This window comes from Calypte anna, chromosome 6, assembly GCF_003957555.1.
Source record: "Calypte anna isolate BGI_N300 chromosome 6, bCalAnn1_v1.p, whole genome shotgun sequence".
Classification (NCBI taxonomy): Eukaryota; Metazoa; Chordata; class Aves; order Apodiformes; family Trochilidae; genus Calypte; species Calypte anna.
The window spans coordinates 21,061,286-21,089,190 of NC_044252.1; the positions used below are offsets into that span (position 1 = coordinate 21,061,286).

Genomic DNA, 27,905 nt, shown 5'->3' on the forward strand with positions numbered 1-27,905 from the left:
ATGCAAAGCCTCCTGGGCACAGCTGAGGATGGGGTGAGTCCTAAGGTACTCTGGCAGGCCAGAGTACCTTGTTTTGTGCTTCTTGCTGGGGCTGGGGATGGCAACTCAGAGAGCACTGGACCATGGCAAGCCCTTTGCCCCATCCTGCTGGATGCCAAGCTGCAGCACTGGCTTCAGGGCCAAGCTCACCTCCAAGCTGCCTATTCTGCTCTCTGCTTGTCTGCTTGGGAGGGGCTGAGGTCTCCCTGTTTCACAGTGCTTGTTACCCAGTTGCCCAGCCACGTGCCCCTGCGTCCTCCCTGGAGAAGAACAGGGGCTGGGGGGCTTTAAGACCCCCCAGCTGCCTCCCCACTGCCTTCCTGGGGTACAGTTTGTGGAGCACTAGGCAGGATCCAACCCTGTCACCTTCTCAGCACTGGGACTGATCTCTGCCACCTGCAAGTTCCCGACAGAGCTCTGCCAGGTCCACGCTGCACTGGCTGGGCAGTGCTTACTGCACGTCCCTCTCCTACCCAACCTCCTGCAAGCCCTGGGACAGAGCGACCCAGGGTGTCCTCTGCCCTGCTGCCACCCCCCATGCCTGGAAGCCTTGGGAAAAGCTCTGCTGTGGAAGCAAAGTCCAGGCTGCTGAGCAGCAGGGCAGCCATGGCAGCCAGGCTCCAGGCAAGGCTGGGTATGGGCTGCCTGTCCTGCTGGCTATGGGGCTGGCATCTGTTCCCAGGGCTGCTGGGGGCACGGCTGGCCCATGCCAGGGCTGCAAAGTGGCTGCAGCAGGAGTATGACGCGGTGGTCATAGGGGCAGGTAAATGTGGGCTGAGGGAGGTGGCACTGGGCTGTGAGAAGCTGGCCAGGACACCCGGCTGTCCTTCCCCCAGGGGAGCCAGAGGGTGACCAGGTGAAGGCCACAATGGTACTGGGCACAGTGCAGCCCCCTGGTATGCTCCTTAGGCCAGGGAGAGTGGAGGGGTCTTGCACAGCTGGGTGCATGTTGCAGCCCCTCAGCATGCTGCTTGTGCCTGGCACACCTGGAGCATCAGCTTTGAGCACTACTGTGCTCCTCCCCTGCATTATTTGGGCCAGGGCTGTAGGGCTAGGGGAGGATGCTCCCTGCCACCTATATCCCTATGTCCAGAACTCCATTACTCGGGTGCTTGTGGCAGCCCTGCATCCCAGGTGTGGCAGGGTGCCCTGTGTGGTGGAACCATGCAACCACAGGGCTCAGCTCACCTTTCTTTCTCCTTGCAGGGCACAATGGGCTGGTGGCAATGAGTACCATGACCAGGGTGCTGTCAGCTCCATCACTGGGGGTTGGTGGAGGATCAGGGAGGGTCTGTGCCCTTGGCAAGGGAGAGTGCCTGTGGCAGAACACATGGAGCTCGGTATTCCCAAGGGTGTGTGGGGAGCAGAGCCCACCCTGGTGAGGGGGGACTGTGCAAGAGGGTGATTGGGGTGAAGACATTTTCCACCTGGAGGGATGGGCAGCATGACACTGCACTCCCCCCAGGCTGCCTACCTTCAGCGGGCAGGGGTGCGCACAGCTGTGCTGGAGAAGCGCCACGTGCTGGGTGGTGCCGCTGTCACAGAGGAGATTGTCCCAGGTACCTCTGTGCACCCCATTTCCCCCTGCCCCTTGGCAGTGCTGGGCACAGGCACCTCCCACCACTCCATGTCTTCCAGGCTTCAAGTTCTCCCGGGCATCCTATCTGCTCAGCCTGCTACGGCCACAGATCTACACTGAGCTAGAGCTGCAGGTACCAGCACCCATCCCTTGCCAGGCTGCTGGCACCTCCTGGCATATTGGCAAGGTGAGCCTTGTCAGACTGTCCTGCAGGGTGGATTCTGCTGTCCCTGTCCCACACCGGCACGGTCTGAAGGTGCTATCACGGGACCCCTACTCCTTCACCCCACTGCTGGAGGACAGGAACCCACCCCACTCTCTCCTGCTGGGGCATGACATGGCCCAGACCCAGCGGCAGATTGCTCAGTTCTTTCAAAAGGATGCCGAGGTACTGTAGGGGCATGCTCCTGGCATGGGAAAACCTCCAAGGGGCTGTCGGTCCCAGCAGAGCAACAGGGATGCTCCTGACAGAGTTATCCACTGCCCCCACCATGGCACAGTCCCTCTTGCCCCTCTCTGTCCCCTTTTAGGCTTACCCTGAGGACGAGGTATTCATGGGGGGCTTGGTGTCAGCCCTCGACCCGCTGCTGGATACTCCCCCAGTGGATACAGCTGCCCTGGGGAAGGGGTCCCTGCTCCAGTGGCTCAGGGCCCTGCAAGCCCTACAGCCCCTGCTGCAGGCAGGTACGTTTAGAATGCCAAGGGAGCCCAGTAGCAATGGGTGTTTGCTTGCACCTGGAGAAGACCATGCTCCTTCCTGGGACAGAGGTTCCTCAGGAGCTCTAGCTGGGCTGGCAGGCCAGCACTTGCCCACTTCCTGTCCCCAGTCACAACCAGGTGCAGGCAGCTGGCCCTAGCATGGCTGTGCAGGTCTCACATTGCCTCTGCATTCCCAGGCCTTGTGCTGGGACGGCAACTACCCCACTATTACGAGGTGCTCACAGCTCCCATCTCCAAGGTGAGTGCTGGCAGCAGCAGTACAGACCCACCAGCCACCTCTCTGCCTGCCTGTACGGGTGCAGCAGCAGCCCCCACACCAAGCCTGATGTTCTCCTTGTCTCCTGGGCCAGATCCTGGATCAGTGGTTTGAGTCAGAGCCCCTGAAGGCGACTCTGGCTACTGACGCAGTGATCGGAGCCATGGCCAGCCCCCACAGCCCTGGCAGTGGGTGAGGGTCCCTTTTCTCTAGGGCTCATGGTTACACTGTACCATGCTGCCATCCTCTGTTCTGGCAGCTCCTTGGCTCTGCTTTCCCAGCACCCCATGCCCTGCCACACTCCCTTCCCCTCCCACTGTCTACTCAAGCCTTGCTGTTATGGCTCAGGAGTTGAGTCTGGGCAAGGAGCTAGCTACCACCCCTGCCATATGGCTCTCCCGAGTGGTACCCACTGCCCCTGTGCTGTTTCAGTAGCTCTGTCATCAGGTCAGGTCTTGGCTGATGGGTGCTTCCTGGAACTGATTTGGTATCACCAAGCTGGTGTAATCCCAGCTATGGGGGAGTGGAGTACTGTCCTCACCATGCCCATGCAGGGGACAAGCCCTTTCCCTCTGGGTGGTAGTCACACACCTCTAGTGTTTGACTGCATCAAAGCCTATGCCGCAGGGTTCAAGGCGTCCGTCATTGGCAGGGACATCCTAACACCACCAGACCTGGAGAGGATCTTTGGGCTGCCTGGTGGGGTGGGTACAGTGTGGGCTCAGCTCTGAGCATCTCTCCAGTGCCAGTGCTGGTGTGTACATAACCCTGGCCCAGACACAGCCAGCTCACACAAACCTGTGCTTGTGGAACATCTTTCATGGAGGGATGTCGCTAGACCAGCTGTATTTTGCCAGGCCAGCACCATCCTACTCAGGCTATCGGTCCCCAGCTCCTGGCTTGTACCTCTGTGGAAGTGGAGCCCACCCTGGTGAGTAGGGCTGGCAGCTGGGGATTGCAGGGGGAGAGCAGGGTGCATGGAAGAGGTGCAAGGGTAGCATGGGAGGTCAGGGTGTCCACTCCACTCTCTGCTCTTGCACAGACAGAGAGGTGGGGCAGCTCTGCTGGAGCAGCCTGGGCCTCATCTCCTGGGGCTGGAGCTGGCCACTGCACCCCATTTCTCCTTTCTTGCATGAGGAGGAGTAATAGGAGCAGCAGGATGCAATGCTGTCCAGGTGGCCCTCAAGGACTTGAGGTGCCTGTAATGGCAGTGGTGACACCAGATTAGTCTACTCCGGGTTGCAGCTCCAGTGAGCTGTGTTGTCCCCACACAGAGCTCTGCCTGCCCCCAACTTGTTTCCCCAGAGCAGCAGCATCCCCTGAGAGGCAGGAGGGTGCAGGCCGGCGGGGTCCCTTGGGCTCCTAGTTGCCATTGTCATCTTGAACACGTGGCTGCTCCCAGCCCATGGCAGTCCAGCCTTGCCGAGGTGGCTCCTGAGAAGCTCAGCTACGGCAAGCCTCACTAAGTCCCTGTCTGCCTGTGAAAATAAACCCTGTCCCAGACTTTGCCTTGAGCACTTTCATTAGTTATTTTTCATCTCTTTCTTCCGTTCTCTTTCAATGTGCCAGTGTGGGGGGCTGCACTGTGCCACCTGCACTGTGCCTGATTATGCCGCCCTGAGGAATCTGCCAGGTGGGACAAGCATATCCCAGATCAGTGAATGGGGACAACCAGACCCTCACCTTCTCTGCTCAATGATGCAGCCTTAGATGCATATATGGTTATTTGGCTGGAGTCACCCATCTCTGGACTGGTCTGGATCTCCTAGACAGACCTAAGAGACAAAGCAGGAAATCAGAGAGCTGCTTGAGATCTGCTTTGCTACTTGGAGCCCCCATACTGTCCTTGATCCCCCTGGCCCCCAGCGGCTGTGTGTACAGCAGCTCAGAGACTGCAGGGGCCAGGACTGTCAGCTTCCCCCCTCGTCCCCCCCTGTCCCACATATCCCCATTCCTTTCAGGGGCTGCCTGCATATGTTCTGATCCCGTTCCTCCATCCCCAGGGCAGATGCTCCGTGCAGTCCAGCAGCTCGGTTGCCACCCCTCAGCTGGTGGCAGGCCCGGGGTGTGCCCCCCTCCCGGGCTGCTGCTGGGAGCCGCTCGCTGCAGATTACAGAGCTCACATCCTCTCCCTGCCCTCTTCCTCCCTCGGACAATGCTCCCAATTCAGCTGCCAGCCTCGCCTCCCGCCGGGCCCTAAATACGGTGCTTCCAGGCTGAGCTGTTGCACCTGAGCTGGCTGAATCAATATTGACCGACCAGGAATAGTCCCGCAGCCCTCTGAGAATAGCCCCGCACACCGCCCCGCTGCCCACAGCTTCCCGCGCACGGGGCTGCCCTGCTGCTGCAAGGTATTTTTATCTGCTGCAGTTGCCTGCCAGGGGCTGCAGGTGCTGGTAACCAGTGAGTCCCGAGGGGGAGGATGACAGCGAGAGGAAGACACCTCCATGCTGCCACGGTACCACCGAGCAGCAGGACACAGAGCCCTCACTGCTGTGGGCTAAGTCTAACAGGTCCCAGATGTGAGAGAGCTCACAGAAGCCCCTCTCTTGCTACCCCAGGAGCCGAGGCAGAGCTGGAATCCAGCACTCGCCTTCCCTACACCCTTGCCAGTACCTGCCGTGGGGGGAATCGGGGGGAATGGGGGTGTTCCTGGCCTCACACTGGAGTAATTGAGCTTCAAAACGTCGAGACGCAAATGAGTCATGCTCGTCCCAGCCCTGCCCTTCCCCACGACTTTCCATGGCCCCAGCGGTGGGACCGTCCAGGGACCCCCACCCTTGACAGAGGCTCCAGCGTGTACCCCGAGCCCGACTGGAACATGAGGCTGGCAGGAGTGTGCCCTGTGAGGGGGTCCCGGAGGCGGGGCATGGGGGTTGCTGGAGATTGCCGCAGGACGTGGCTATGAGCTCACGGGCTATTCCCGGCCGTGTTGATCCTGGCTCCTCCCGGCAGGAACCAGCTGCTTCGACTCCAAACAAACAGCACGGTAGCCACCGGCACATTCCTGGCCGGCCCCTGGCCACGGGCGAGGGAACAGGGCTTCCTGTTTATCCCACCGCGTGGCACGGAGGGGTGGCGGGCAGCGGGGTGCCCCGGGGACTGGCAGCACCCCAAGCCGGAGGTTGCTCCCGGGACAGGTCGGGGGGAGCATCACCCCTCTCCACGTCTTGCAAAGAGGTGCCATGATGAAGAACCCCGGAGCCAGCCTGGCCCAAGGATGGCCCAGATGATGGATGCCCCAAGCCCAAGGGAGATCCTGCTCTGGGCTCCTGACACCAAGATGCAGCCTCTGTGCCCCCCAAATCCTGGCCCCACTGCAGCAGCTTCAGGCCCCCTGAACCTGGGTACTCACTTGAGCTACTGTGTGGGGTGGAAAGGGGCAAGGGGTGTCCCTTTGGAGTATCCATAGCATGGCAGTTTGTCACCCCCAGAAAACCCATGCTCTGCTTGGCTGGGGGCCATCCCCCATGGTGCAATGCTGCATGGGGGGGGGGGGGGGGGAACCCCTGTTTGGGGGAATTGGGTTCATTCTGGGGGCTATCCAAGTTCACAGTAGGTAAAAGCTATCACAGGGGTGCTCAGCACACCCCGGGTTGTGAAGGAGTCAGGGCAGGGGTTGAAACAAGGACAGGTGTGCCCTAGGGTGGCAGAAGAGGACCGAGGGCGGGGGGCAGGGAGCAGGGCGGGCTCCAGGCTTGTAGAGGGGGGGGCTGAGGCTGGGCTGGGCAGCGTGGGCCCCCATCGGGGCGGCCCACCCCTCCTCATCATAAAAGCGGCGCGGGCGGCGCTCGGCGGCAGGAAAGCTGCTAGAGCCCGGCGGCAGCCAGCGACGCGTCCCCTCCCCGTCTCCCGCCCCACGCTGCTGCCTGTCTCGCACCGTCACCCCATGCCAGGGTGAGTGCGGGAGATGGCCCCGGGAAGGGGGGGGTCTGGGCACATGGGGGGCGGGCAGAAACCCCACTAGTGCTGAGTGGTATCGCAGGAGGAGAGGTGGGATGATAGGGAGGATGGGCAGGAGAGCCTTATGTCCGGCACAGTGCTCTGGTGGTCCGAAGCATGGGGCAGGCAGGGAACAGTAGGAGCAGGGTAATTTCATGAGGGTTCCCGTGGCTGTTGGCAGTGTGCGTCAGCGAGTGTCTGGATGGGGGCGTGGGGAGGGTGCCAGGGCTGGGTGACCCCGGCAAGGGGGCTGTGGAGCTGGGGCTGTGCCCCAGGGTGAGGGGACGCTGAGAACTGTGTATGGCAGGAACCATGCCCTGCAGCCGCCACAGCGCAGGGACAGGGATGTCACCGCCGTGCCTAAGGGCCATGACATCCCTCCACCATCACCCAGCTCCTCGGGCAGGGGAAGGCTACGGCAGCACACACAACCACTGCTGTGGCTCCCAAGGGCTCAGTGTCGGGCTGTCCCCAGGGATCCCACACCTGGAGCCGCTATGGTGTTGCGAGCTGGCACGAGCCCCATTCTACTGTCGCTGGTCCTGCTGCTGTGCCGGGCGGTCCCCAGCGATCAGGATCCATCCCCTGTACAGCTGCGACTGGTGGGGCCACGGGGGCCAGCTGGAGAGGGACGGCTGGAGGTGCTGTACCAGGGGCGCTGGGGCACTATCTGTGATGATGGCTTTGACTTCCACGTGGCCACTGTCGCCTGCCGGCAGCTGGGCTACACCGCAGCTGTCACCTGGACCCACAGTGCAACCTATGGCCAAGGGGAAGGTAGGGTGGGAATGGAGGGATAGGGGATCCTGGTGAGGGCAGTGTTCTTAGCCTGGGACAGCCTGCTGAGGGGGGGGGGGACTGTGCATGAGGGCAGCCTGTGGGGTCCATGGCATTGGATGGGGTCCATGGCGCTGGGGAGGGACATGGGGACCTCCTAACCGTGACCACCAGCCCTGCATATGTGTCCCCAGGTCCCATCTGGCTGGACAACGTGCGGTGTGGGGGCAGCGAGGGCTCCCTGGCAGAGTGTGTCCACAATGGCTGGGGCACCAGTGACTGTCATCATGGTGAGGATGCTGGTGTGGTGTGCTCAGGACAGCGCCTGCCTGACGCATCCCCCCAGGCCACCCTCTCTGGTCATCTGGGAGAGGTGAGTGCCCAACAGGATGGATGGGGGATTCTAGGTCAGGTCCTTTTGACCCTTCCCACTATCCCCATTTGGCACACTCTGTCCTTGATGCTGGAGCCCCCATGCTCACCCCTGTGCCTACTGTGGCAGGTGCAGGGGCTGAGCCTGGAGGAGGTGCGGCTCAAGCCCATCCTGGCTCGGGCCAAGCTGAGCATGCCAGTGATGGAGGGTGCTGTGGAGGTGAAATACAATGGGCGCTGGAGGCAGGTGTGTGATGCTGGCTGGACCAGGAACAACAGTCATGTGGTCTGCGGGATGCTGGGCTTCCCCCGGGAGAAGAACATCAACACCAGCTTTTACCGGTAGGAATGTTGCAAAGCCACTTTGCAGATGTGGAGCATTGAGGAGCAGGGTGCCTGAATGGACATGCTGTGAGGGCAAGAGAATAGGGGGTGTCAGGGAGGGGATGCACATGTGAATGGGTGTGCTGGATGCTGGTATAGCCTGGCTATGCCTGGGTCCCCTTCTTGTGGCCTCAGTGAGGGGCAGAGTTGGGCTTGGCAGCAGCTGGCAAGCTGTAGGGACCGCCACCAGCCATGGCCAGCAAAGTGTGGGTGGAAGGAAAGGAGAAGCAAATGATCCTCAGCCCCTCTGCCCCGCCTTGAGCTGAGGCTATAAATACAGCCTATAATGAACCCCTGCGGGTGCCAGGAGTTGCACAGTCCCGCTGGGGCATGCTATACAGCCAGACTTGGCACGGTAATTGCCAGTGGGAAGAGGACCTGTCCTCACCCTGCCTTGCCGTGGGAGGACTTCTTCAGCTGCTGCCACAGGTTGCTGGAGAGGGAAGGGTTGATGGGGTGGAGTATCCCAAGCCCTGCAGGGGTGGCATGGTCACCCCCCCCCTCGACCTCTTCTCTTTGTGTATCCCAGGAAGCTCTGGAACATGAAGCTGAAGGACCCAGACTCCAGGTGGGCCTCAGCCCTGGGCAGGGCTAGCAGGGGCAGGCTGAACAGGCACCCAGTGCTGGTGTTGGATAGGGAAGAATGTCCAGCACCTGAGCTGATGCCAGTCCCTGCTCCTCTCCCTCGGCAGTCTGAAGACCCTCAGCCAGAAGAACAGCTTCTGGATCCACAGGGTGCGGTGCCAGGGCACGGAGCCCCACCTAGACCATTGCCCCACACAAGTGGACCCACCAGCCCCTCGCCAGCACGCCTGCCCCCGTGGCATGCACGCCATCACCAGCTGCCTCCCCAGCCCTGCCTTTCAGAAGAGCACAGGAAAGGGCAAGAGAAAGACACCCCCAGGAAAGGTGAGCCCTGGCATGGTCCTGCACCCCTGTCCTGCTGACAGAGGGTCCTGGAGCCAGGCAGCACCCAGCCACCCTGTTTGCACCCGTGCTCATAGTGGCCATGCCCTGAGGCCACTGACCAGCTGCTCCCTATGCCCAGGTCCTCCCGGTGCGGCTACGAGCTGGCACCCATCCCGGCGAGGGCCGGGTGGAGGTGCTGCGCCATGGGCAGTGGGGCACCGTGTGTGACAAGCAGTGGGACCTGGCTGCAGCCAGCGTGGTGTGCCGGCAGCTGGGCTATGGGACAGCGAAGCAGGCCCTGGTGGGAGCTCAAATGGGTCAAGGTGAGGCACATAGGGCAGCAGGGACTTGGGTGGGGCATCACTGGACATAGAGGGGCATGGTGGGGAATGCCGCTGGTGTACTGGGTGGTGTTGGAATATCCTGGAATGTCCAGGCAGCTCCAGCCAGCACTGGGATGGGGCTTTCCTGGCTGCTCCTACTGTGGGCAGCCTCATGACCATAGGGAAGCTCCAGACAAGGAGAAGGAGTGTGGGGAACTCCTGGCTCCAGGACAGGCAGAGCAGGGAGCACTGACCCTCCCTCTGCTTCAGGCCTGGGGCCCATCCACATGAGTGAGGTGCGATGCACAGGCCAGGAGCACTCCCTGGGAGAGTGCCACTTCCAGGATGCCAAGCGGAGTGGGTGCAAGCACGAGGCTGATGCTGCTGTCCGCTGCCACATGCCCCACATGGACTTCCAGAGCCAGGTGAGCCCCTGCCTTCTCCCCAGAACCTGTAGAGCCTCAGCCCCATTGTACAGCCCCCTGTCCTCAAATCTCTGTGGCTGGCTGTTCAGAGCAGCCCTGGGGTGGCCCAGGGCACAGGGGGAGCACAGCAACATGCTGTTGGGGGGGGGGGGGAGGAGGGGGTTGAAGTGGGCACAGGATGAGCTGCTGTCATAAGTGGTTTTGTGGGGAGGGAGATGAAGGTGAGGGAGATGTTCAGTTGTAAGCGCGGGGCCACTGGCCCCATTGCAGCAGCTGGGGGGAGAGCTGGGGGTCTGCCTTGCACTCCAGCTGAGCCCCTCTTTGCTTGCAGGTGCGGCTGGCTGGGGGCCGCAGCCCTGAGGAGGGTGTGGTGGAGGTGCTGGTGCCTGTGCAGGGGGGGCTGCAGTGGGGCGCAGTGTGTGGTGCACAGTGGGGGCTGAATGAGGCCATGGTTGTCTGCCGGCAGCTGGGGCTGGGCTTTGCCAGCCATGCCCTCCAGGTGAGCACCAGGGCCTGGGCTGGGAGGGGTCCAATAGGATGTGTGACATGACCATGGGGTGGCGGGGGGCTCTGGGATGGGGCAGCCCCAGGGAACAAGCCCTGGTGCCAGTATTCATAGAATCATAGAATTGGCTGGGTTGGAAGGGACCTCAGAGATCATCAAGTCCAACCCTTGATTATTAGGGCAGGGGAGGTGGTGGGTGCTGGCAGGGGGTGTGAGAGCTGGTCTGAGCACTGTGCTCCTCCTCTGCCCAGGAGACGTGGTATTGGGCAGGCAGCCCTGATGCTGCCCGGGTGGTGATGAGCGGCGTGCGCTGTGCTGGCACCGAGCTGGCCCTGCAGCAGTGCCAGCGCCACGGCCCCGTCCACTGCCCCAGTGGGGGGGGACGCTTCTCGGCGGGGGTCACCTGCACTGCCTGTGAGTACCCGGAGCCCATGGAGTACAGCTAGGGGAGGATCCCTCTCCTCCTGGCATGGAGAGCAGGGGTTGCTCTGCAGGGTGAGCATGACCCACTGTGTCCACCAAACCCTTCTGTGCCAGATGCCCCAGACCTGGTGATGAATGCCCAGCTGGTGCAGGAGACAGCCTACCTGGAAGACCGGCCACTGGGGCTACTGTACTGTGCCCACGAGGAGCGCTGTCTTTCCCGCTCTGCTGACCACATGGACTGGCCCTATGGCCACCGCCGCCTGCTCCGTTTCTCCTCCCAGATCCACAACCTTGGCAGAGCCGATTTCCGACCCAGGATGGGGCGTCATGCCTGGACCTGGCACCAGTGCCACCGGTGAGTGGCCCATGAGCAGGGGCTGGCAGGGGGCTGCCCCTTCCCCTGGCCAGGCAGGACACAGTGGCACCCATCCCCCAGAGGCTGGCCTGCCCCAGGTAATAAGCAGCGTCCACGCTGGCACTGTCATTACAGCTTTATTTGGCTTCAAGGCTGTAATTTGCTCAGAGCTTCTGGGTGCTGCCTGCCCCTGGCTGGGTGTCTGGGCCAGTGCGTGTTCCCTGGCCAGGGAGCAGCCCTATGCTCAGCCCGTTTCCCTGCAGGCACTTCCACAGCATTGAGGTCTTCACTCACTACGACCTGCTGACGCTCAATGGCTCCAAGGTGGCTGAAGGGCACAAGGCCAGCTTTTGTCTGGAGGACACCAACTGCCCCGAAGGTAGGTGCCAGCCACAGAGGTGCCAGTGACCCCCCCAGTCCTGTTCCCCAAGCTGGGCTCTGCCCATGCCCTCCTTCACCTCCCCTCCCACCCACAGGGCTGCAGCAGCGCTTTGCCTGCGCCAACTTTGGGGAGCAGGGGGTGAGCGTGGGGTGCTGGGACACCTATCGCCATGATATTGACTGCCAGTGGATTGACATCACTGATGTGCCACCAGGCAGCTACACCTTCCAGGTACAGGGATGGAAGAGGAAGGTGTGCCTCCAGCTCAGGCCTGAGGGCCACCCTCCATGGGCACCACCAGCATCCCCCTCTCTGCACCCCCACTGTCCAAGCCACAGGCCTGTCTAGCCAAGGCATGGCAGCAGTGCCCCCAGGTCTGCTCTTCATCCTCCCCAGGTGGTTGTGAACCCCAAGCATGAGGTGGCTGAGTCAGATTTCTCCAACAACGTGATGCGGTGCCAGTGCAAGTATGATGGGCAGCGCGTCTGGATGCATGGTTGCCACACAAGTAAGGAGGAACAGGAGCAGAGGGGGCATGTCAGGCAGGGCTGGTGGGAAGTGGCAGGGCAGGGGGTCCCACAGGTCCCATATTGTCTCCCCTACCCATGCCATTTTTCTGCCCAGGCGATGCCTATGGTGCTGATGTGGTGAGTGATCTGGAGCGACGGGAGCGCCTGGCCAACAACCTTGTATGACCCCCTGGCATTGGCACGCTTCCAGCAGCACCACAGGGCAGCCCAGCTCCTGCACCCTGGCAGCACCAGACTGAGCTCAGGGACGCCAAGACTGTTGTATTTACTGGTGCTGCTGCAGAGGATGGAGACAAGAACCAGGGCTGGTGGGTAGCACCTGGGGGTGCCCAGCCCCATGCTGCTGTTGGGAACTGCAAGAGGAGCCTGGGTGTCACAGCAGCCCACACCCCCACAGCTCCAGTGTCCCCCCCGGATGACTACCTCAGCCTGCCCTTCTGACCTCCTCGTCCCAGCAGACCAAGAACAGGCCTTGGCTACTGCCATCTGTGCACCAGTCCTGTCCTCAATAAAGATGCTAAGCAACGGGAGAGGGGGTACCCCCTTATCAGCCCCACCATTGCCAGCTCCTTCCCTTGCACTCCTCCCCAGCAGGACCATGAGGCTGGTCCTCAGCCAGGAGCAACCTTGGTATAAATGTTCCCCCAGCCAGGTACTGTCCCCCCTCAGTTGCCTGTGTGTGAATGGTCCCAGCTTGCCACCAGCAGTCCCTGAACTGGCTGACCCTGTGCACGCAAAGGACCTGACCAGCTCTGTGGCAGCACAGGCCAGCAGCCAGCCCACTGGCAGACACCATGCTGGGCTTTCCCAGGCTGCCCTGGCAGCTTCCCAGCCCTAGGAGCATGGATAGGGGCTGCTCTGCCCCTTTAAAGTCCTTGTTCCTGGGTACAGGGTGTGACACTGGGGAAAACATGCCCTTGCTCTCCGTTTCTTTCCTCCCATGGTTTCTGGCATTTTTTTTAAAGGAAATAAATGGAAATATTCACCACTGACCCACACTGTACAGCCCAGTGTCCAGTGACCCAGCTAGTGGGCAGTGCTACCTATCTCCTTGCACTCCTTGCCTGTCCCCACCTTGCCACTGGACACCAGCCCAGGGGTTGGGATGACTGCCAGCACCTGCTTCAGTCCTGCACAGCCTGGGTTGTACCCACACGTGACAGTCCCCACACGTGGAAGAGCTGCTGGGGACAGCGAGGACACACCAGGGTGGCCTGAGGCCAGGGGCCATGGTGGGACACGTGCTGGCAGAGGCTCACTCTGTTGTGGTCAGGGGTCAGAGGTTGCTGGACAGCAGCAAAGATGCTTTCCGCATGAGAGCAGATTTGTTCCTGAAATTTCCACTGTCCATGGAGCAGCAGCTGACAGAGCATCCAGCTGGCACTGCCGGCACCGGGGCAGGCAGCCACCACCACGGGGTCATGACCAGCTCCACCGCCGCCGAGCTGGGGAACAGCCAGGGGACACTGGGCAGCCACACAAGTCCTTCGGCACAGGCTGAGGTGAGACAGCCATGACTGAAAACACACAAACTGCTGGCAGGGGTGGCGGAAAAGCAACATCCTCATCCCCACTTGCTGCAAAGGTCACGGGAGCCCCACCAACAGTGTGCCCAAGAGTTTCGAGGGGAGCTACGGAGCAGGACTGCTGGGCCACAAAGAGCCATTTTTTAAGTGCTGAGAGGATGCAAAGCAGAGGAGCCAAACGCAGGTCCCAGACGCCCACCCGTGCTCCTGCTCGGGGCAGGGCAGGAAGCCCCCCGCCCGCCTGGCCGTCTGTGCAGCCACATCACAGCCCAGCGCGGGGCCGGGAAGGCGCCCTGCCCGTCTGCCAACAAGGGCCCCGCTGTTCGGGGCCGCAGCTGCTCCGCGGAAGTAAACAGCATCCCTGCCAGCACATTCCTGCCCGCTGCCCTGCCCCACACCTCCTGCCTGCAGCCCCCACCCACCCACCCACCCCACCGGGGACACCCACCACCTGGGAAGGGTGGGCATCCGTATGGCAGCAGGGACCATGTGTAGCAGCCTCAGGCGTGCAGGACCCTCCCCCCGGCACGCAGGGCATGGAGAACCACAGCCCGACAAGCAAATCAAAATAAATTGGTATTTATTAGCAAAATAAAGGACAGAAACTCTCGTTCTCAAGGCCCTGCCAGGTGCAGGGGTCCCCCCATGTGATCACTGCCGAGATCCCCTGATCCTGCCGGCTGCTCCCTCAGCAGCACCGGGGCTACTGCCCTGGGGCAAGCGGGCAACAGCATCCGCACAGCACCAACAGCCTGTGCGCGACCCTGCTCAGCCCCCTCAGTGGAGCAGCCCAGTGCTTTGGCAATGTGCACAAGATCCGTTTCCTGCTCCAAGATGCTGGTGCCTGTCTGCAGAGAGGACCCGGGCACCCCAGAAGGGTTCCCCAGCAGAGTAAGGTGCAATCTCCTCACTCACTCCCGGCCTCCCAGGCATCTTCCCGCTGCTTGCTCTCTAGGCGCTTCCTCTCTGCAGAGACAAGGAGATCAGCCCGGTGCCCCCATCATCCCAAGGTACCCACTTCCCGGTGGAAGGGGGCCAGACCCCACCCTGGCACATCCCCTTCCACCAGCACCCTAACAAGATGCATTCACAGAGGGGTCCTCAGACACCACAGCCCCCTCAGGCATCCAAATCTCACCCCGGGCTTCTTGCAGCTTTCTCCGTTCGGGCATCCCGCTGAGCTGGCGTCTGGTTGCTGCGTACCCCCAGGGCACCGATCACCAGCCGCCTGGCCAAGGCAGCCGATGTTTCAGGGCGCTCCTGGCTGGCTGCAGGTAGTGTCTGGGTGAACAGAGATGGAGGATATCAATAGGGGACATCCCGGGAGGGATAGGAAGGCATCCCCAGAGGCACAGGGAAGCCAGCATAACTCTGCACAGCTTAAGTGCTGCAGAGTGATGCTGGCTTCCCCAACCCTCCACGGTTATTGGGATATGCAGCACAAGCACCATGGCACAAGCCAGCACCAGGCAGTGTCACTCACCCGCATATGCCCTGGCTTTTGCTTTAGAGGCACGGGTGCCTTGGGAAAGTGGGCGAGTCTTCACCATCAGGTGCTTGGTGCTGAGGGCATCGCTTGCTGCAGGGAGAGAGCATTGGCATCTGCATGCAAGGCCAGCGCCATACCCAGGATTTGGCCACAGGAGGGCAGGATGCCTTTCCCCCCTACCCATCCCCAGCTGCACTGTGATCAGTACCTGTTATGGGGCTGGAGAAAATGCCCAAGGCATGTGTATCATCCACCCATTTAATATCAAAGCCTTTTTTCCTGCAGGAGAGAGGGAAACTCAGCAAGGCATCAGCATCAGGTGGGAAGGGTCCAGAGCATAATGCAGATAGGGAACCCCAGCATCAGGGATGGAATTGCTGGCAGACTCACTGATAGCTGCAGAAAACACGCGCAGGTCTTCAGTGCGGAAATCCGAGGGGAAATCATAAATCTCGATGACATGGGGCAGTTCAGCATCGCTGAGGTCTGGTGCAGCAGGCTCGGCCCTATAGTAGTTGAAGCGGGGTGACTGCTGGCTATCCTGGAGCTTCTTGCCCCCTGAGAGCTGCAGGGGTGGGAGAGGCATAGCATTGAGCAACCCATGCCCGCCTGCCCCATGCCAGCTCCCCATCCATGGCAAGCACTCCCTGGGAAGCAACCTGTCTGGGGCTCCTGCCCCAGCACTGCAGGTGGATTCACGGCATTGAGATATTAGGAGTTATCGACTGAGGCTCTCACACCACACACTTGCTTTTCCCATTACCAGCATCCCTTCCCTTGCTGTGCTCTGTGGTCCCACCAGGCCACAGGGAGAGCATGTGCACCCTGAGACCACCCCTCCTTCCACAGTGACATACTAACTCAAATACATTTGGGAAAAAAGGAACAGGACAGAAAGATGAGAAAGAAAGACTAATTTCTGCCTGCTACACTGGACCACTAGTCTCAGCATGTCCCAACTATAGTATACACACTAGAGAAGCCCCTCAGCACTCCAGGTGCTGAGACAGAAGAGCCAGCACTCCCTTGAGGAGCAAGTTCTGGTGGTTAATCACCTGCGTGACTAAAAATGTGTGCCTTATTTCTTATTTGAATTTTTCTGGCTTTGCTTTCCAGCTGGTGGTTCTTGTTCTGCCTCTCCACTGGATGAAAGAGACCTCAGTCTCCTATACCCTCCCCATGCTGGCACTTACACTAATCAAGTCCCTTCTCAACCTTCTTTCTGATAAGCTAGAGTTGTGTGTGTTTAGTATCTCACAGTGGGGTACTTTTTCCAGGACTAAAAGATGACAGCTGTAGTGCTTTTCTACCTCTGCCATTGTTCAACCTTCATTTTAAAACAGGGACAGCAGTCACTCACCCACTGCCATGACACGGGGTGCACAGCTGCCCCTCATTCCCTGCTGCTGGTGGGCATCACTTGCTGCACCTCTGCTTTCCAAACCACACCATGGCAGAGGCTGAGGGGATTCACAGCCCCACTCCAGCCATGACACCAGGCCAGGAACAGCCCAAAGTTGCCAGAGCTCTCTCTCCATCCACTTCTGGAGAGCGGGGCAAGCACGGTGCAGGGGAGCAGGTCCATAACTCAGCCAGGTTCCCAGCCTGATTCCCCAAGTGATTGTAGCAGAGCACACCATGGCTGGAAGGTTAGAGTCCATAAATCCCAGCCAGCTCAGTCAATAAAAAGTGCTCATTCCGACAATTTTATGGGGAAGATAGATTCACGGCAGGTGAGGGGGTGCTGGCAGGGCAGCTGGATGCTGGTGGAGGGGAGAGCTGAGTTATGGAGCTCACGGGACATGCTAACATTGTTGGCAGAACTGCCTGCCCTGACACTGCTGCCCATTAACCAAGCACATCCCGTGTGGGGCTGCACACTCATTCAGCACCCCCTGCATGCTCAGGGATGCAAAGTAGCCATCTCTGGGCAGGATGAAGCCCTGTGGTGTCACTTGAGGGAGCAGAGCAGTGGGGTAGCACCAGACGTGGAGAAGATGATTAGAGAGCAGGAGCACTGAGTGCTGGAGCAGTCCTTGACCTTCACAAATCACCGAGTGTGGCAGGGCAGCAAGGATGGGTGCCGTCTGGCAGCCGGGCTCAGCCATGCAGCAGGCACAGCTCAACAGGTCCCCCAATGCTTCCAGCCTGGGCAAGCAGTGTGCCCACAGCCCTGGGATGATGCAGGGAGCAGGAGCCAGGTTACAGCCCCCACCACTGTGAAGGGTCTGCTGATGGATGGGCAGACGGATGGCTAAGATAAGAGACCACAGGAAATGAAGCCTGTCCATCATGCCTCACTGCTCTCCCAAGATGCATCCTCAACTGAGCATGTTAGAGGGGTCCACAGCCACTCACTTATGCTCCCACTTGCTTATCAAGAGTGCACTTCCAGAGCTGGGGGGGACTCATGTGCCTGCATGCACACACTGCGTCCCCCAGCACGCCACATCAGCTGGTGGAGTCCACCAAGCCTGCAAGGAAGTGGATGCAGCGCTTAATTACCCTCTGCATTCAAACTGATTTCTGCTCTAAATTTGTCTGGTTTCAGCTTCCAGCCAATGTATCTCTCTATGGTGTTTTTTCCTGCTAGATTAAAGAGCCGTCGCTATCAGAAATCTCTCCTCCACACAGAACATCATAAATCTTGCTCTCTGCCAGCTATCTGCAGTGCATAAGGATTCAGTTACGAGGAAAAATGCCACTAATTTTCTCATCCTTTTTGTTAATTAACAGCTCCATCTCCTCAAGAGCCTGCGCCCTACCCAAGCAGCCACATCCACCTGCTGGGAGCTCAGGAAGCTCCAGGACTGGCATGGGGATCTGCAGGGGTTGAAGATGGCAACTTTGAATCCATAAATCCTTTATTCAGATTCTTATTCACCCATTCTGGGAAGCTTCCTTGAAAGCGCAAACTTTGCTTGGAGCTTGTGTACAGAGAAGCTAAACACAGATGCTGCAGAGCTGTTCTCAGCTGGCACTGGTGCTGTGTGGCACTATCTTGCCCACAGCATCCTATGGCTGCACCATAACAGGGGCACCCCCTGACCTGACTCTCCAGTGGGGCCAGGCTATCACTCCACGGTGCCTGAGGACAAAGCTTTGCCCCTGTGCCAGCCCACGGAAAGCCAGTGCCAGTGCCAGTGCCACAGGCAGCAGCAGCATCCTTGCACCAACACTCACCATAGCCTCCTGGCAGCTGAAGGGAGCTCAACTGGGCAGGGATGGTGATACCCAACACCCCTCTCTGTGTCCCTCAGAGAGGCCCTGGAGGTGAGCTGTGCATCCCATACCCTGTTCCATCCCCATGCTAGGCCCAGTAAGGGCACGCCAACCCAGGTACAGCCCCGTGAATGAGGTGTGTACCAGTGCCCCTCTCTAAGGATGCTCTTGATTTATCCCATCGCCCCACAGAAGCTCACATCAGGCATCATCCGCCACTTCACACCCTGCCTCCAGCCTGGGCTGGACAGACACTGGCTGTAACAATATTGGTGCTGTTTGTTACCTTGGGCACATTAATGTCATTCAGAAAATTACTGGTTTGACACTACTGATATAAAATGCAATAAGGGATATCCAGCATCACTGCAGAAGCCAAGTTTTCCTCACAAATGGCAGGAAAACGGCATGGGTCCCAGCATTAAGCTGCTAATTGCAGTAAATTCAGCAACACGTATGCAGAAGGGGATGGTAATGAGCCATAGCTGATTAAGAAGCCGTAGTTTTGAGGAAACTTCCCGTCGCTATTTCAATGGAAGCCCATACATCTCATCCCATTTCTTTATCACCAGCCCCAGTTTCACGAGGGTGCAGTCATGGCTAATGGCACTAAGGCAGGTTTTACTGGGTGTGCTTTAGGTACAATAGAGGGAAGATCTCCGCTGCCTCCTTCAGCACTGCAGGACAGGATTGGAACCTGGTCACATACCCAGGGTACCGCCCACCTCCTTCCATGCACCCTCCTCAGGGGACACAGGGACACCAAATTCCTGCCAACCCATCCCCACATCCCAGCAGGCAGTAGTCACTATCCCTGCAAATCCTGGCGGGTGCCAGATTGCAGGATGTACCTCCTCCAGCAGCTCTGGGTCCAGGCAGTCCCCATCATCGTTGAACAGTGCATCCCAGCTCTCTTCGGTGTCTGGGCTGGCCTGGCTCTGTGTCCCAGTGCTGGTTTTCTCTGCCTTTGGGGAGCCACTGCAGACGCCTCCACCACTCTCCTCAGCCTCCTGGCTGCACTGGTGCTGCTGTGGTGAGGCTGTGTTCTCACCCAGCCTCACTGACTCCTCGGCCCAGGCTGCAGGTGAGAGCCCCTCTACGCCATGGCACAGCAGCTCCAGGGGCACTGGAGGCTTGCGGCTCTCCAGGGCCACCCCCTCCCAGGCACTGCTCACCAGCTCCTCACCATCACCCAGTGGACTGCTCTCAGTCCCAGTGCTGTCACCTGTGCAGGCAGAGCTGCTGCCCACCCCGTCCACAGTGGGCACTGGTACATCCTCCCAACAGGGATGCTGGGTGCTGGAAATGCTCTCTTCCTTCCCAGGTGGGAGCTGGGCCTGCTCTGGGGTACTGTCCCCCAGGAGCCCTGGTGCACCACCCATCAAGCACCCAGGCTTGTAGCTGGCTCGTCCTGGGGCATCCAAGGTGTCCTCCCTGACACGTTCAGCCATGACTCCCCACCTCTCCTCCTCCTCTGGTGCCCCAGCAGCATAGTACTCACTCTGCCCTGCCAGGAGATAATGTCCACACTCCCTCTTCCTCCAGGCTTTAAAACCCACAGCCAGCGCAGGAACGCTGCCCTGATCATCCACCCCTGCCAACAGCAGAACACTCTCTCCCAGGTTCTGAGAGAGGTCCCTGGCTGGATCTGAGGTGTTGCCTCCCAAATGCTCCAACACACCACTTGGCACTGTCTGGCATTCTGGCATCAGGCTAGCAGGGGGTGTTGGGCTAATAGGGTCACCCTTGGGCTCTGCAGCCTCCATAGGCCCAGGCTGAGCACTAAGTGGGGATGGAGGGTCAGGCTCAGTCCTCATTATCTGGCAGCCATGGCTGAGCTCCCCGAGTCCTTCATCATGGGATGATTTGTCCTGCCCATCGCAGGGCCGGGCAACAGCGGGATCCAGGCACGACTCCTGCACACTGGGTGATGCTCCCAGGCTCACAGGCAGGGGGGTGCAGCTGCCTCCTGGCCTCTGGCAATGACCGGCAGAGGCTGCCGGTGGCTCCTTTGGGCTGGCATCCACCTTGCTCTCCTTCCTCACTGTTCTGCCTGCCTGCGTCCTGGCATGGGGGCTTCGCTTCTGCCCCTCACTGCTGCCTGTGCTAGTGTCCTGTGCCAGGTGGTGATTCTTGGGCTCCCGGCGATGCCCAGCCAGCATGTCATCTGCTGCTTGTGCAGCTCTTTCCCGCCGTGCTTTGGGCACATAGAGAGCCATGTCAGGCTTCCTGCGGCGCGGTCGGCTGCCCTCCGCCTCCTGCTGCATGCTGCCACCGCTGCCTGCTGAGGAGAGAGAGTGTCACTGCCCGGCTCATGTCCCAGTGCCCCCACCCTGTCCCAGCCTGGCACCCACCCTCGTTCTCACAGCAGCTGGCACAGAGCAATGGACAGTGGAGCCCCAACACTGTCATCTCAGTACTGGCTCTGCAAACAGGGTTTGACACCTGGTTCACCCTGCAGCCCTACAGCCTTCGGTGGGGTGTAGCAGAGAGGCATGGAAACTCTGCCAGCATCACCTAGGCACCTGCCCCACTCCAGCAGCTTCTGCCTGGAGCCCTCTAGCCCCAGGTGCCAGCAGCTGCAGCAGAAGCAGGACACAGAGCCCTTGATTCATGTATCAAAAACCCTGGAGAAGGCAGTGGTGGCAGCCGAGAAGCACTAGAACCCAAACCCCAGTTTGGAAACCAGACAACAGCTGCCACCCCAGCATGCCACAGCCCCTCTCACCTGCTGCCCCGTCCCAGCAGAGATTTATTTTTCATCATCTTTGGCAGAAGCAGGCATGCTGGGAGTTGCCAGGCCCCCCTGCCCCTATAAATATGCATCAGGCAGGGTTTATGGAGACGGATGGTGTGGGGGGGCTGCGCTGCGGTTGAGGGGAAGGCAGAGCAGGGCCGGGCCGGGGCCCCATGATTAATCACTGGCCACTCCATTTAGGGGGATTCATCACAGGCCACTGTCAGGTAAATCACTGAAAAAACACCTCTTCAGTAATTAATGTGAAGTGACGGATGGACAGCCCCCAGGCCCATTAATCTGGACCATCAGCGCCGACCGAGATTATGAATGTCAGGATACATAAACTGCCGGCAGATCAATAGGGCCAGGAACCCATCCAAGGCTCTCATTTCCGAGGCACCTCCGGTACATTAGCCTCTCCTCCACGCAGCCCCCGGCCAAGGCGCGAACATTCCCCACGGTTCTCTCGCCGACAGCCAGCAGCAGTGCCGGGAAGGCAAGGGGAGGCCAACCACCGGCTGGAAAGCAGATGGGGCTGCCCGTGCCACACGGCATCATCCCCTCCTCCTGATGGACAGATGGATGGAAGGTTGCCTCAGTGTGATGGATGAGTCTCTTAAGGCTCTCCAGAAACCACCAGCAAGCCTGGGCAGGGCAGTGCTCCCCAGCATCACTGCAGCACCTGTGCCTGCGCACTGCCCGGCTCAGTGGCATGAGGTGCAGGCATAGGTGCCACAGTGATGCTTGGCACTGTCCCAGGGCTGCCCCAATCATTTTTCTGTCTCCACAGCTATTGTAATTTTTTCCCCCTCTTTGATACACTAATTTTGCTGGCAGAACGATCCCCTTTATCTTTATCGACCGTGAGAAAGCAACGTATCCTACAAACCGTCCATGGTTTGGATTAGTCATTTTTCAACATCAAGGCATTATACATTTTCCCACCGAGCGACAGCCTGGGTACAGGAGGGGGTACCAGAAGGCCTCCCCTCACAACACCATTTCCAACCACGCAAAGCTTCCAATTACTTCTAAGTGCATTTTGCTAAAGGACTTTAGCCAGCCAAGCCCAGAGTCTCAGTGCATGGGACACCACCAGACTCCTGGGGGTGGATCACCGATTCACCCCAAGCTCTGCTTCCCAATGATCTCCAGCACAAGGAGTAGCCAACAGTATCACTCCACGCACACCCCGAGTCACCTCCAGGAAGAGCCTCTGCACAGAGGATTTATGGGGTCCTCAAAAGCTTGCCGTTCACCTTGCCTCACCCTCCAAAGCAGATGGTGTAGCATTAGACAGACGGCTGGTGATGGGAGCATCCTCTCCCCACACGGCCCTGCCTCTCCTTGCTGCTTCCTGCCAGAGAACTGCTACTTCCTGCAGCCCAGGGAGAAGCACAGCAAGGTGGTAGCTGGCCCAGGTCAGCAGAGATGCTACAGCACTTTCTTCTTCCCCACAGGGCAGCACAACTCCTGCCCACATTCTATTACACACTTCATTGGTGCCACGGCCACGCGTCAGCACTGATTTCATGCTCCGAGAGGCAGAGCAACAGCCCTGGCTTCAGGTCTCATTCACACCATGCTGGGCAGGGCAACTGCGATGCTTCTAGGCTCTGGGACCAAGCTTGCCCCACAAAGGCAGGTGGGATGAGCAGTGCCTCCTCCAAAGGGCCTGTGCTGCTCTGGGTGCTGCTCCACTTTAAGGACCCAGCAAAACAGCTCAGCATCACAGCACCAAGCAGGGAAAGGCAGCCACAGACTAGGCACACCATTGTGCCAGGGTAAAAGTGGTGGTGGGAATGCTGCCCAACTGCTTAGCACGTAACTTCCACCATCCTGTCTCAACACAGCCTGGAGCAGCCAGGGAGATGCTGGAGCATCAGCTAGGAGATGGCTGGAGCTCCCTGTAGGCACAGGGTCCCCCCACACCATTCCCAGGAGCATGCTGCTCATGGGGAACTTGCATGAGTTTGTGAAGTCTCGGAGCATCTGCCCAGATTATGCCAGCCTGCATGTCTCCCCTAACCACCACCTCTAGCACAGACAGACAATGTTTTCTCCAATTTCCTTCCCATTCCTCTCCAGTGAAGGACCCCACAAAAAATACCAAGACAGGGCTGGCCACATCTTTGACCCTGCTTCTGACCAGTGCATCACCGAATTCCTCCACTAGCTGCAGCCCTGTCTGGTGCATGAGAACACCTAAGGTGCAGCTCTGACAGCAAAGCCTGGGCTCCCACTGCTTTCTCCCATTGCGAGGAGAGGTGTCAGCCACAGACCTGTGAGGAAAGCCCAGTAATCAGCACAGGTGCTGGGCTGCAGGGCACAGAAAGTTCCAGTTCCTGGAAAAGTTTTGGTGACACCCAGAGCCCTCCCAGCAGGCTGCTGCATTTCCTGGCACGGAGCTGTATTTTTAGCCTCCGAGGTTTCTAATTCCACTCAATCCATACTCCTGTCAATAGAGAAGATAACCTTAGAGCCTTGGTGGTGAATGGGGATGGCAGCACCTGAGGACTGGGTGCCATGGAGGACCATGCACAGCCTCGGCATGCAGCTCACACACCCACAATGTCACTCTTTACAGCCTGCTGCAGATTGGTCTCTTCAGCTGGGGGAAAAAATATAATAACAAGACTAATAAAAAAGCAAGTACAAGGAGATTCTCAACAGCCCCATTGGGGAACCCTCCACTGACAGGGCTCATCCCATGCCAGGCACGTGCCATGGAACACTTGCCAACTGCACAACACTAGCATCCAGAACCCTGGGTAAGGATTACCAGAGATTTTGGCTACTCTGCACCTCTCCTGCTCTCAGGAGAGCTCCAGCCCAGTTTGCCTGGCTCATGTGGCAGGCAATGGGGCCAAGGAAGGACCCAGATACCCGGTGAGGAGAGGCAAGGTGAAGGCAAGAACACAGAGTTGCTAGCATGAGGCAAAGCAAAACGCTTCAAGGAGCAGAGAGCTGTGTCCCGTCCAATGCCTGCCTGAAGCCCCATGGGCTTTAAGACATCTCTGACCCCTGCTGCCATGAGAAAGATGCTCTTCGGCAGCCTGAACAAACATTGGCTATGCAAGGAGGAGGCAGTGAAGGCATGAAAGGCACTGAGAAAAGAGATTTCAATCGCGCCTTTTGCTTGTGATGCTCTTAGGAGATACCTGGAACAAGAGAAGTGAAACATTTCAGAGAGGAGGAGAATTTGTAAGTAAACAGTGTCCCCTTACAGCTGCAGGGGTAACAAAAAAGAGACAACAAAGCAGCAGAAGGAGTTAACAGTGGAGGGCTAAGAGAAATACAAAAGACTTCACAAATATACCCAGGCAGAATCAGCACAAAAGTGAAAAGGTCTATTAATAAACGAGGAGGGAAAGAAAATTAATGATGGCTCAAAAATAAAGATGACTCAAAAGGGCAAAATTACTGTTTTTCACCAGAAAAATGCAAATGAAGCCAAGACATCACAAAAACAGCTGCAGGAAAAGCAAAAACAGCATCTGCACATAGACATGGTGACCTGGCCAGCATGGCCACTGCCCAGACAAATTGATTAACCTGCTGACACACACAAGGTGCTGGGAAGAAACCAGGGCCAGACAAGGGGCTGGAAAGAACAATAAAAACAGAGTCAGGTGCAAGATAAACTCCGTGCCCATCTCTAATGCGAATCATAATGGCCAGAAGAGCGCAATGGGCTCCTGGATGAAGCACACTGGATTGCCTGGAGGGAGTTATTTCAGATGAATGGCTGAGCAAAGCTTTTGGATAATGCAAGTGAGACATAACTTAGCTGAGCTTCAGGGTATTGTTTCATACCATCTCCCAAACTTTCACTTCAATAGTGAACTGTAATTATATTTGTAATGTTTTTGAGGTGTTGCAAACACTGGCCAGAGCAGCAAAATCATCAGAAGGATCCAAGAAACATACGCAGGAAACAAAATGAGACCCATACAAAATGAAGGGAAAATAACCTCAAGCAGCTACTGAAGCAGCCTGGAAAACAAGGCCCAGAGCCCCAGGTGTACTCAGACCATAAAGCAGATGGCCAGGACAACCACCCCAAAATGTGCAAGGGGCAGAGTCTGGTCACTGGTATTGTGCCACAGGCCACTCCAGGGCTGTGACAGCCTCATGACAGGCAGCACACAGAGCCCCACAGGCAGCATGAAAGATGGAGGGGACGCCAAGGGAAGGCCGGCAGCCACAAACCAGTGTCTGGCACCTGGAAGGCCCCGGCACATGTTTTATGAGCCATGGGAGCCCACCGCACCGAGCACCGAGGGACGCCATATAACTCCCCGGCCCTCGAGCTGCCCAACGACTCAAGAAGCTGGGGAGAGCTATGCGGTCTGCAACGTGAATATGTTACCCGCGTGGTCCTGGCGCTGCGTGACAGCGAGGTGTGGGGCAGGGGGTGAGGAGCTGGGCAGGGGCAGCGGGTGGAAGTTGGGGCAGGGACAGTGGGGTTGGGGGCCAGGACTGGGCCAGTGGGCAGTGGCCAGGGTTGGGACAAAGGGTGGGTCCAGGACTGCGACATGGAATGGGGAAGAGCGGGGCCGGGGGCACAATTTGCAGCCCAGGGACCGGTCAGGGCGCTCCCCCCGAGCTGTTGTGCCCCTGCCCCGAGCACCCCGCGGGCAATGCAGGACCAGGCCATGCCCCAGCCGTTACCAGTGGCCCCGCCGGGTCCCCCGCCGCTCCGCGCCGCCGCCTCCGCTTCCGCCGACCAGGCCCGCCCCGTCCCGCCCCGCCGCGGGGATCGCCGGGACCTGTAGTGCGGCCGTGGCCCCGGCCCCCGCACCGCCCCGCGCCCCGGGCGGCCGCTCCCACCCTCACCGCGGGGGCATTCCTCAGCACCTCGTGGACACACGGGTGCCCGCAGCTGCGACCGCAACGGTGCTACCGCGGCCGTTCCTCCTGCAAGTAGCCGGGGAAGGGGGGCCGAGGGTGCTCCGTGGCTGAAGAGGAGATGGACACAGGGCTGCACCCAAACTCTCGTCCACCGGGAGATGCCGGGGGTTTCCCGTGACCAGTTAATGTCATGCAGTAAGCGGGCCGGCAGAGTCCCGATCCCACTGGCCGGGGGGCACCAGGGACTCAGGCATCCCTGGGCTACATCCTCCCGTCCCACCGCAAGGCTGCGGGCTGGCCGCCGTGCCCGCTGCCCCGGCACCCGGACGTGAGAAGGTGTCTGCATTGGGCAGCTTTGCTCCGCTTCCCTCCGGGGGTTTGGCGAGGAGCAGGCTGCCTGCGCCTCGCTGATAATAAACCTGGCCTCGGCGCCCGCACGCACCGCGTCCATCACCGTCTCTTCTGCCGGCTTCTAATGAAGTGCTGGTGCTGAAGAGCACTTCCGAACCGGGGCCTGCCTCTGCACCTGGAGGACGGGGCACTCGGGGTAGCGGGGCTGGATTCTCCCACAGGCAGGGTGAAGGCTGTCAGGGGAGCAGCGACAGCTCAGGGGATGCAGGCAGGCGTGGGGCTTGCTGTCACTGCGGGCCCAGGACAGAGCAGGGCGGTGGCCTGGCTCACTGGGGCGCAGGGCCGTGAAGGCTTTGGCCAGGCTGGTGCAGGCATTCTGGTTTGTCTGGTTGACAGACAGGATGTTTGTGTCCCCCACCCATTACCTGCTTCCCACTGAGCCGAAGCTCCCTGATGCAATTCCCAGGCAGTTGCTTTCCAGATGATCCCTTGGTGCAGGTGAGGGAGGAGTGGTGCCCCAGAGCATGCACATCACCAGCATGTGCTGGGACATGAGGCTGGTACCTGGACACTTCTGCACGTCCCCAGAGGCTGTGCAGCTGCTGAGAGATCAGACATAGCAGCAGTTCCCTGCCACCCTGGCAAGATGTCACTGAGGCATTGCTTAGGGCATCGGTACGTGGGGCTGTGGTGATCATCTTGTCCCTCCTTAGATGCAGTTACAGGACTGGGACTGCTGATGCCTGAGGTCTGGGATACCCTGAAGTATTTGAACATTCCTGGGTCCCAGTACAACCGCAGGGGCTCAGACTCAGGTAGGTGGCATCATCCCACCCCAGCCCTGTGTCCCCATGCAGAGCAAAGAAGGGTTATACCAGGTAGGGCCACCGGGCACCTCTGAGGAGCAGCCCCTGCCCAGTCCACCATGGCACACAGGGGGTTGTGGTCGCTCTCACAGGTAATCGATGGCAGCAGATCCTGATCACTTTCATTAATTATTATTTTCTTATGCATGTGCGCACAGGAGATTTATCGCCATCTACAGAGGCAAAATCAATTATTCATGTTATAAATTAGAAAATGATTTATGTTTGTGGGAGGCCAAGCAATGTGGAGCCCCTGGCCGTGTAGGAGCTGTGTTTGTCTGCGAATGGCACCAGACACCCCCTACCAGCACTTCCTTAGCCTCTTCAAAGCTCCAGAGCTCCATCTGTGCTGGACTCTGGGTGTCCCACACAGGGATGCCCCCCCTCCTGTTACACCCCTCCAGGGTGGTGGATGTCAGAGAGTACCCAACATCTCCCATCTTTACATCAGAAATGCCTGCAGACGGAGCCCAGGGAGGGCTAGGGACCATGGTGGCCTGGTCAGCCTGTCCAGTGCAGCACAATGATGCTCCACCAGCAGTTTCCATGGCAGCAGCAGCACAGTCCAAGCACTGCAAGACATGGGCTTCAGAAGGAAGCACTCATTTTCCCCCACTGGAGACATCTGCACCTATGCCCCTCTGTGCCCCAGCAGTTCTGTCTGTGCTCCTGCCTTCCACACTCTGGTCCCCTCCAGACTGTCACTGGCCAGGAACCATTGCCTCACTGGTACCCCCATGTTCCCTAGGAAAGAGGGGATGGGTGAGGCTGAGGGAGTGGTGTAAAGACACCCTGCTTGCTCCAGCCCCTGAAGCCAGCTATCCAGGACTAGGTCTGCAGGGCTTTGCTTGGCCATGGCCCACCTTCTGCTGTGCTAGGAAGGTCTCAGTAGTTTGGAGAGTTTTCTCAGGTGGGGAAAGCCCATTCCCCAAG

The 27,905-nt window shown here is 59.2% G+C and overlaps 3 protein-coding genes across 4 annotated transcripts; 2 read left to right on the forward strand and 1 right to left on the reverse strand.

Annotated features, from left to right (window-relative positions):
• The first annotated feature begins 637 nt into the window (after positions 1 to 637).
• On the forward strand, positions 638 to 3,161 carry PYROXD2 (pyridine nucleotide-disulphide oxidoreductase domain 2). Its single transcript, XM_030453670.1, has 7 exons — positions 638 to 822; positions 1,505 to 1,598; positions 1,678 to 1,751; positions 1,860 to 2,006; positions 2,149 to 2,302; positions 2,515 to 2,576; positions 2,689 to 3,161. The coding sequence occupies exons 1-7, from the start codon at positions 646 to 648 to the stop codon at positions 2,788 to 2,790; spliced, it is 810 nt and encodes a 269-aa protein (XP_030309530.1). The 5' UTR covers positions 638 to 645; the 3' UTR covers positions 2,791 to 3,161.
• A 3,252-nt stretch (positions 3,162 to 6,413) lies between these two features.
• On the forward strand, positions 6,414 to 12,908 carry LOXL4 (lysyl oxidase like 4). Of its 2 annotated transcripts, XM_030453147.1 has the most exons (15): positions 6,414 to 6,491; positions 7,012 to 7,313; positions 7,508 to 7,686; positions 7,816 to 8,027; positions 8,599 to 8,637; positions 8,762 to 8,978; positions 9,118 to 9,301; positions 9,572 to 9,726; positions 10,058 to 10,225; positions 10,483 to 10,645; positions 10,769 to 11,012; positions 11,276 to 11,391; positions 11,489 to 11,625; positions 11,791 to 11,902; positions 12,019 to 12,908. In XM_030453147.1, the coding sequence occupies exons 1-15, from the start codon at positions 6,484 to 6,486 to the stop codon at positions 12,087 to 12,089; spliced, it is 2,307 nt and encodes a 768-aa protein (XP_030309007.1). In that variant the 5' UTR covers positions 6,414 to 6,483; the 3' UTR covers positions 12,090 to 12,908. The 2 variants fall into 2 exon arrangements, with proteins under 2 accessions (XP_030309007.1, XP_030309008.1); XM_030453148.1 differs by lacking the exon at positions 10,058 to 10,225.
• Positions 12,909 to 14,030: 1,122 nt separating this feature from the next.
• Positions 14,031 to 25,601, reverse strand: R3HCC1L (R3H domain and coiled-coil containing 1 like). Its single transcript, XM_030453290.1, is given in 8 exon segments — positions 14,031 to 14,416; positions 14,589 to 14,729; positions 14,934 to 15,029; positions 15,148 to 15,218; positions 15,330 to 15,351; positions 15,354 to 15,504; positions 19,013 to 20,445; positions 25,576 to 25,601. Coding segments are annotated over 6 exon segments (1,818 nt in total). The 5' UTR covers positions 20,429 to 20,445; positions 25,576 to 25,601; the 3' UTR covers positions 14,031 to 14,416; positions 14,589 to 14,667.
• Between the last annotated feature and the right edge of the window lie 2,304 nt (positions 25,602 to 27,905).

Coding starts and splice junctions, on each gene's coding strand:
- PYROXD2 (XM_030453670.1), top strand. CDS start 646: ATGGCAGCCAGGCTCCAGGCAAGGCTGGGTATGGGCTGCCTGTCCTGC. Junction 1,599..1,677: donor CACAGAGGAGATTGTCCCAG/GTACCTCTGTGC, acceptor CATGTCTTCCAG/GCTTCAAGTTCTCCCGGGCA. Junction 2,007..2,148: donor TCTTTCAAAAGGATGCCGAG/GTACTGTAGGGG, acceptor GTCCCCTTTTAG/GCTTACCCTGAGGACGAGGT.
- LOXL4 (XM_030453147.1), top strand. Junction 9,727..10,057: donor ACATGGACTTCCAGAGCCAG/GTGAGCCCCTGC, acceptor CTTTGCTTGCAG/GTGCGGCTGGCTGGGGGCCG. Junction 10,226..10,482: donor TTGCCAGCCATGCCCTCCAG/GTGAGCACCAGG, acceptor TCCTCTGCCCAG/GAGACGTGGTATTGGGCAGG.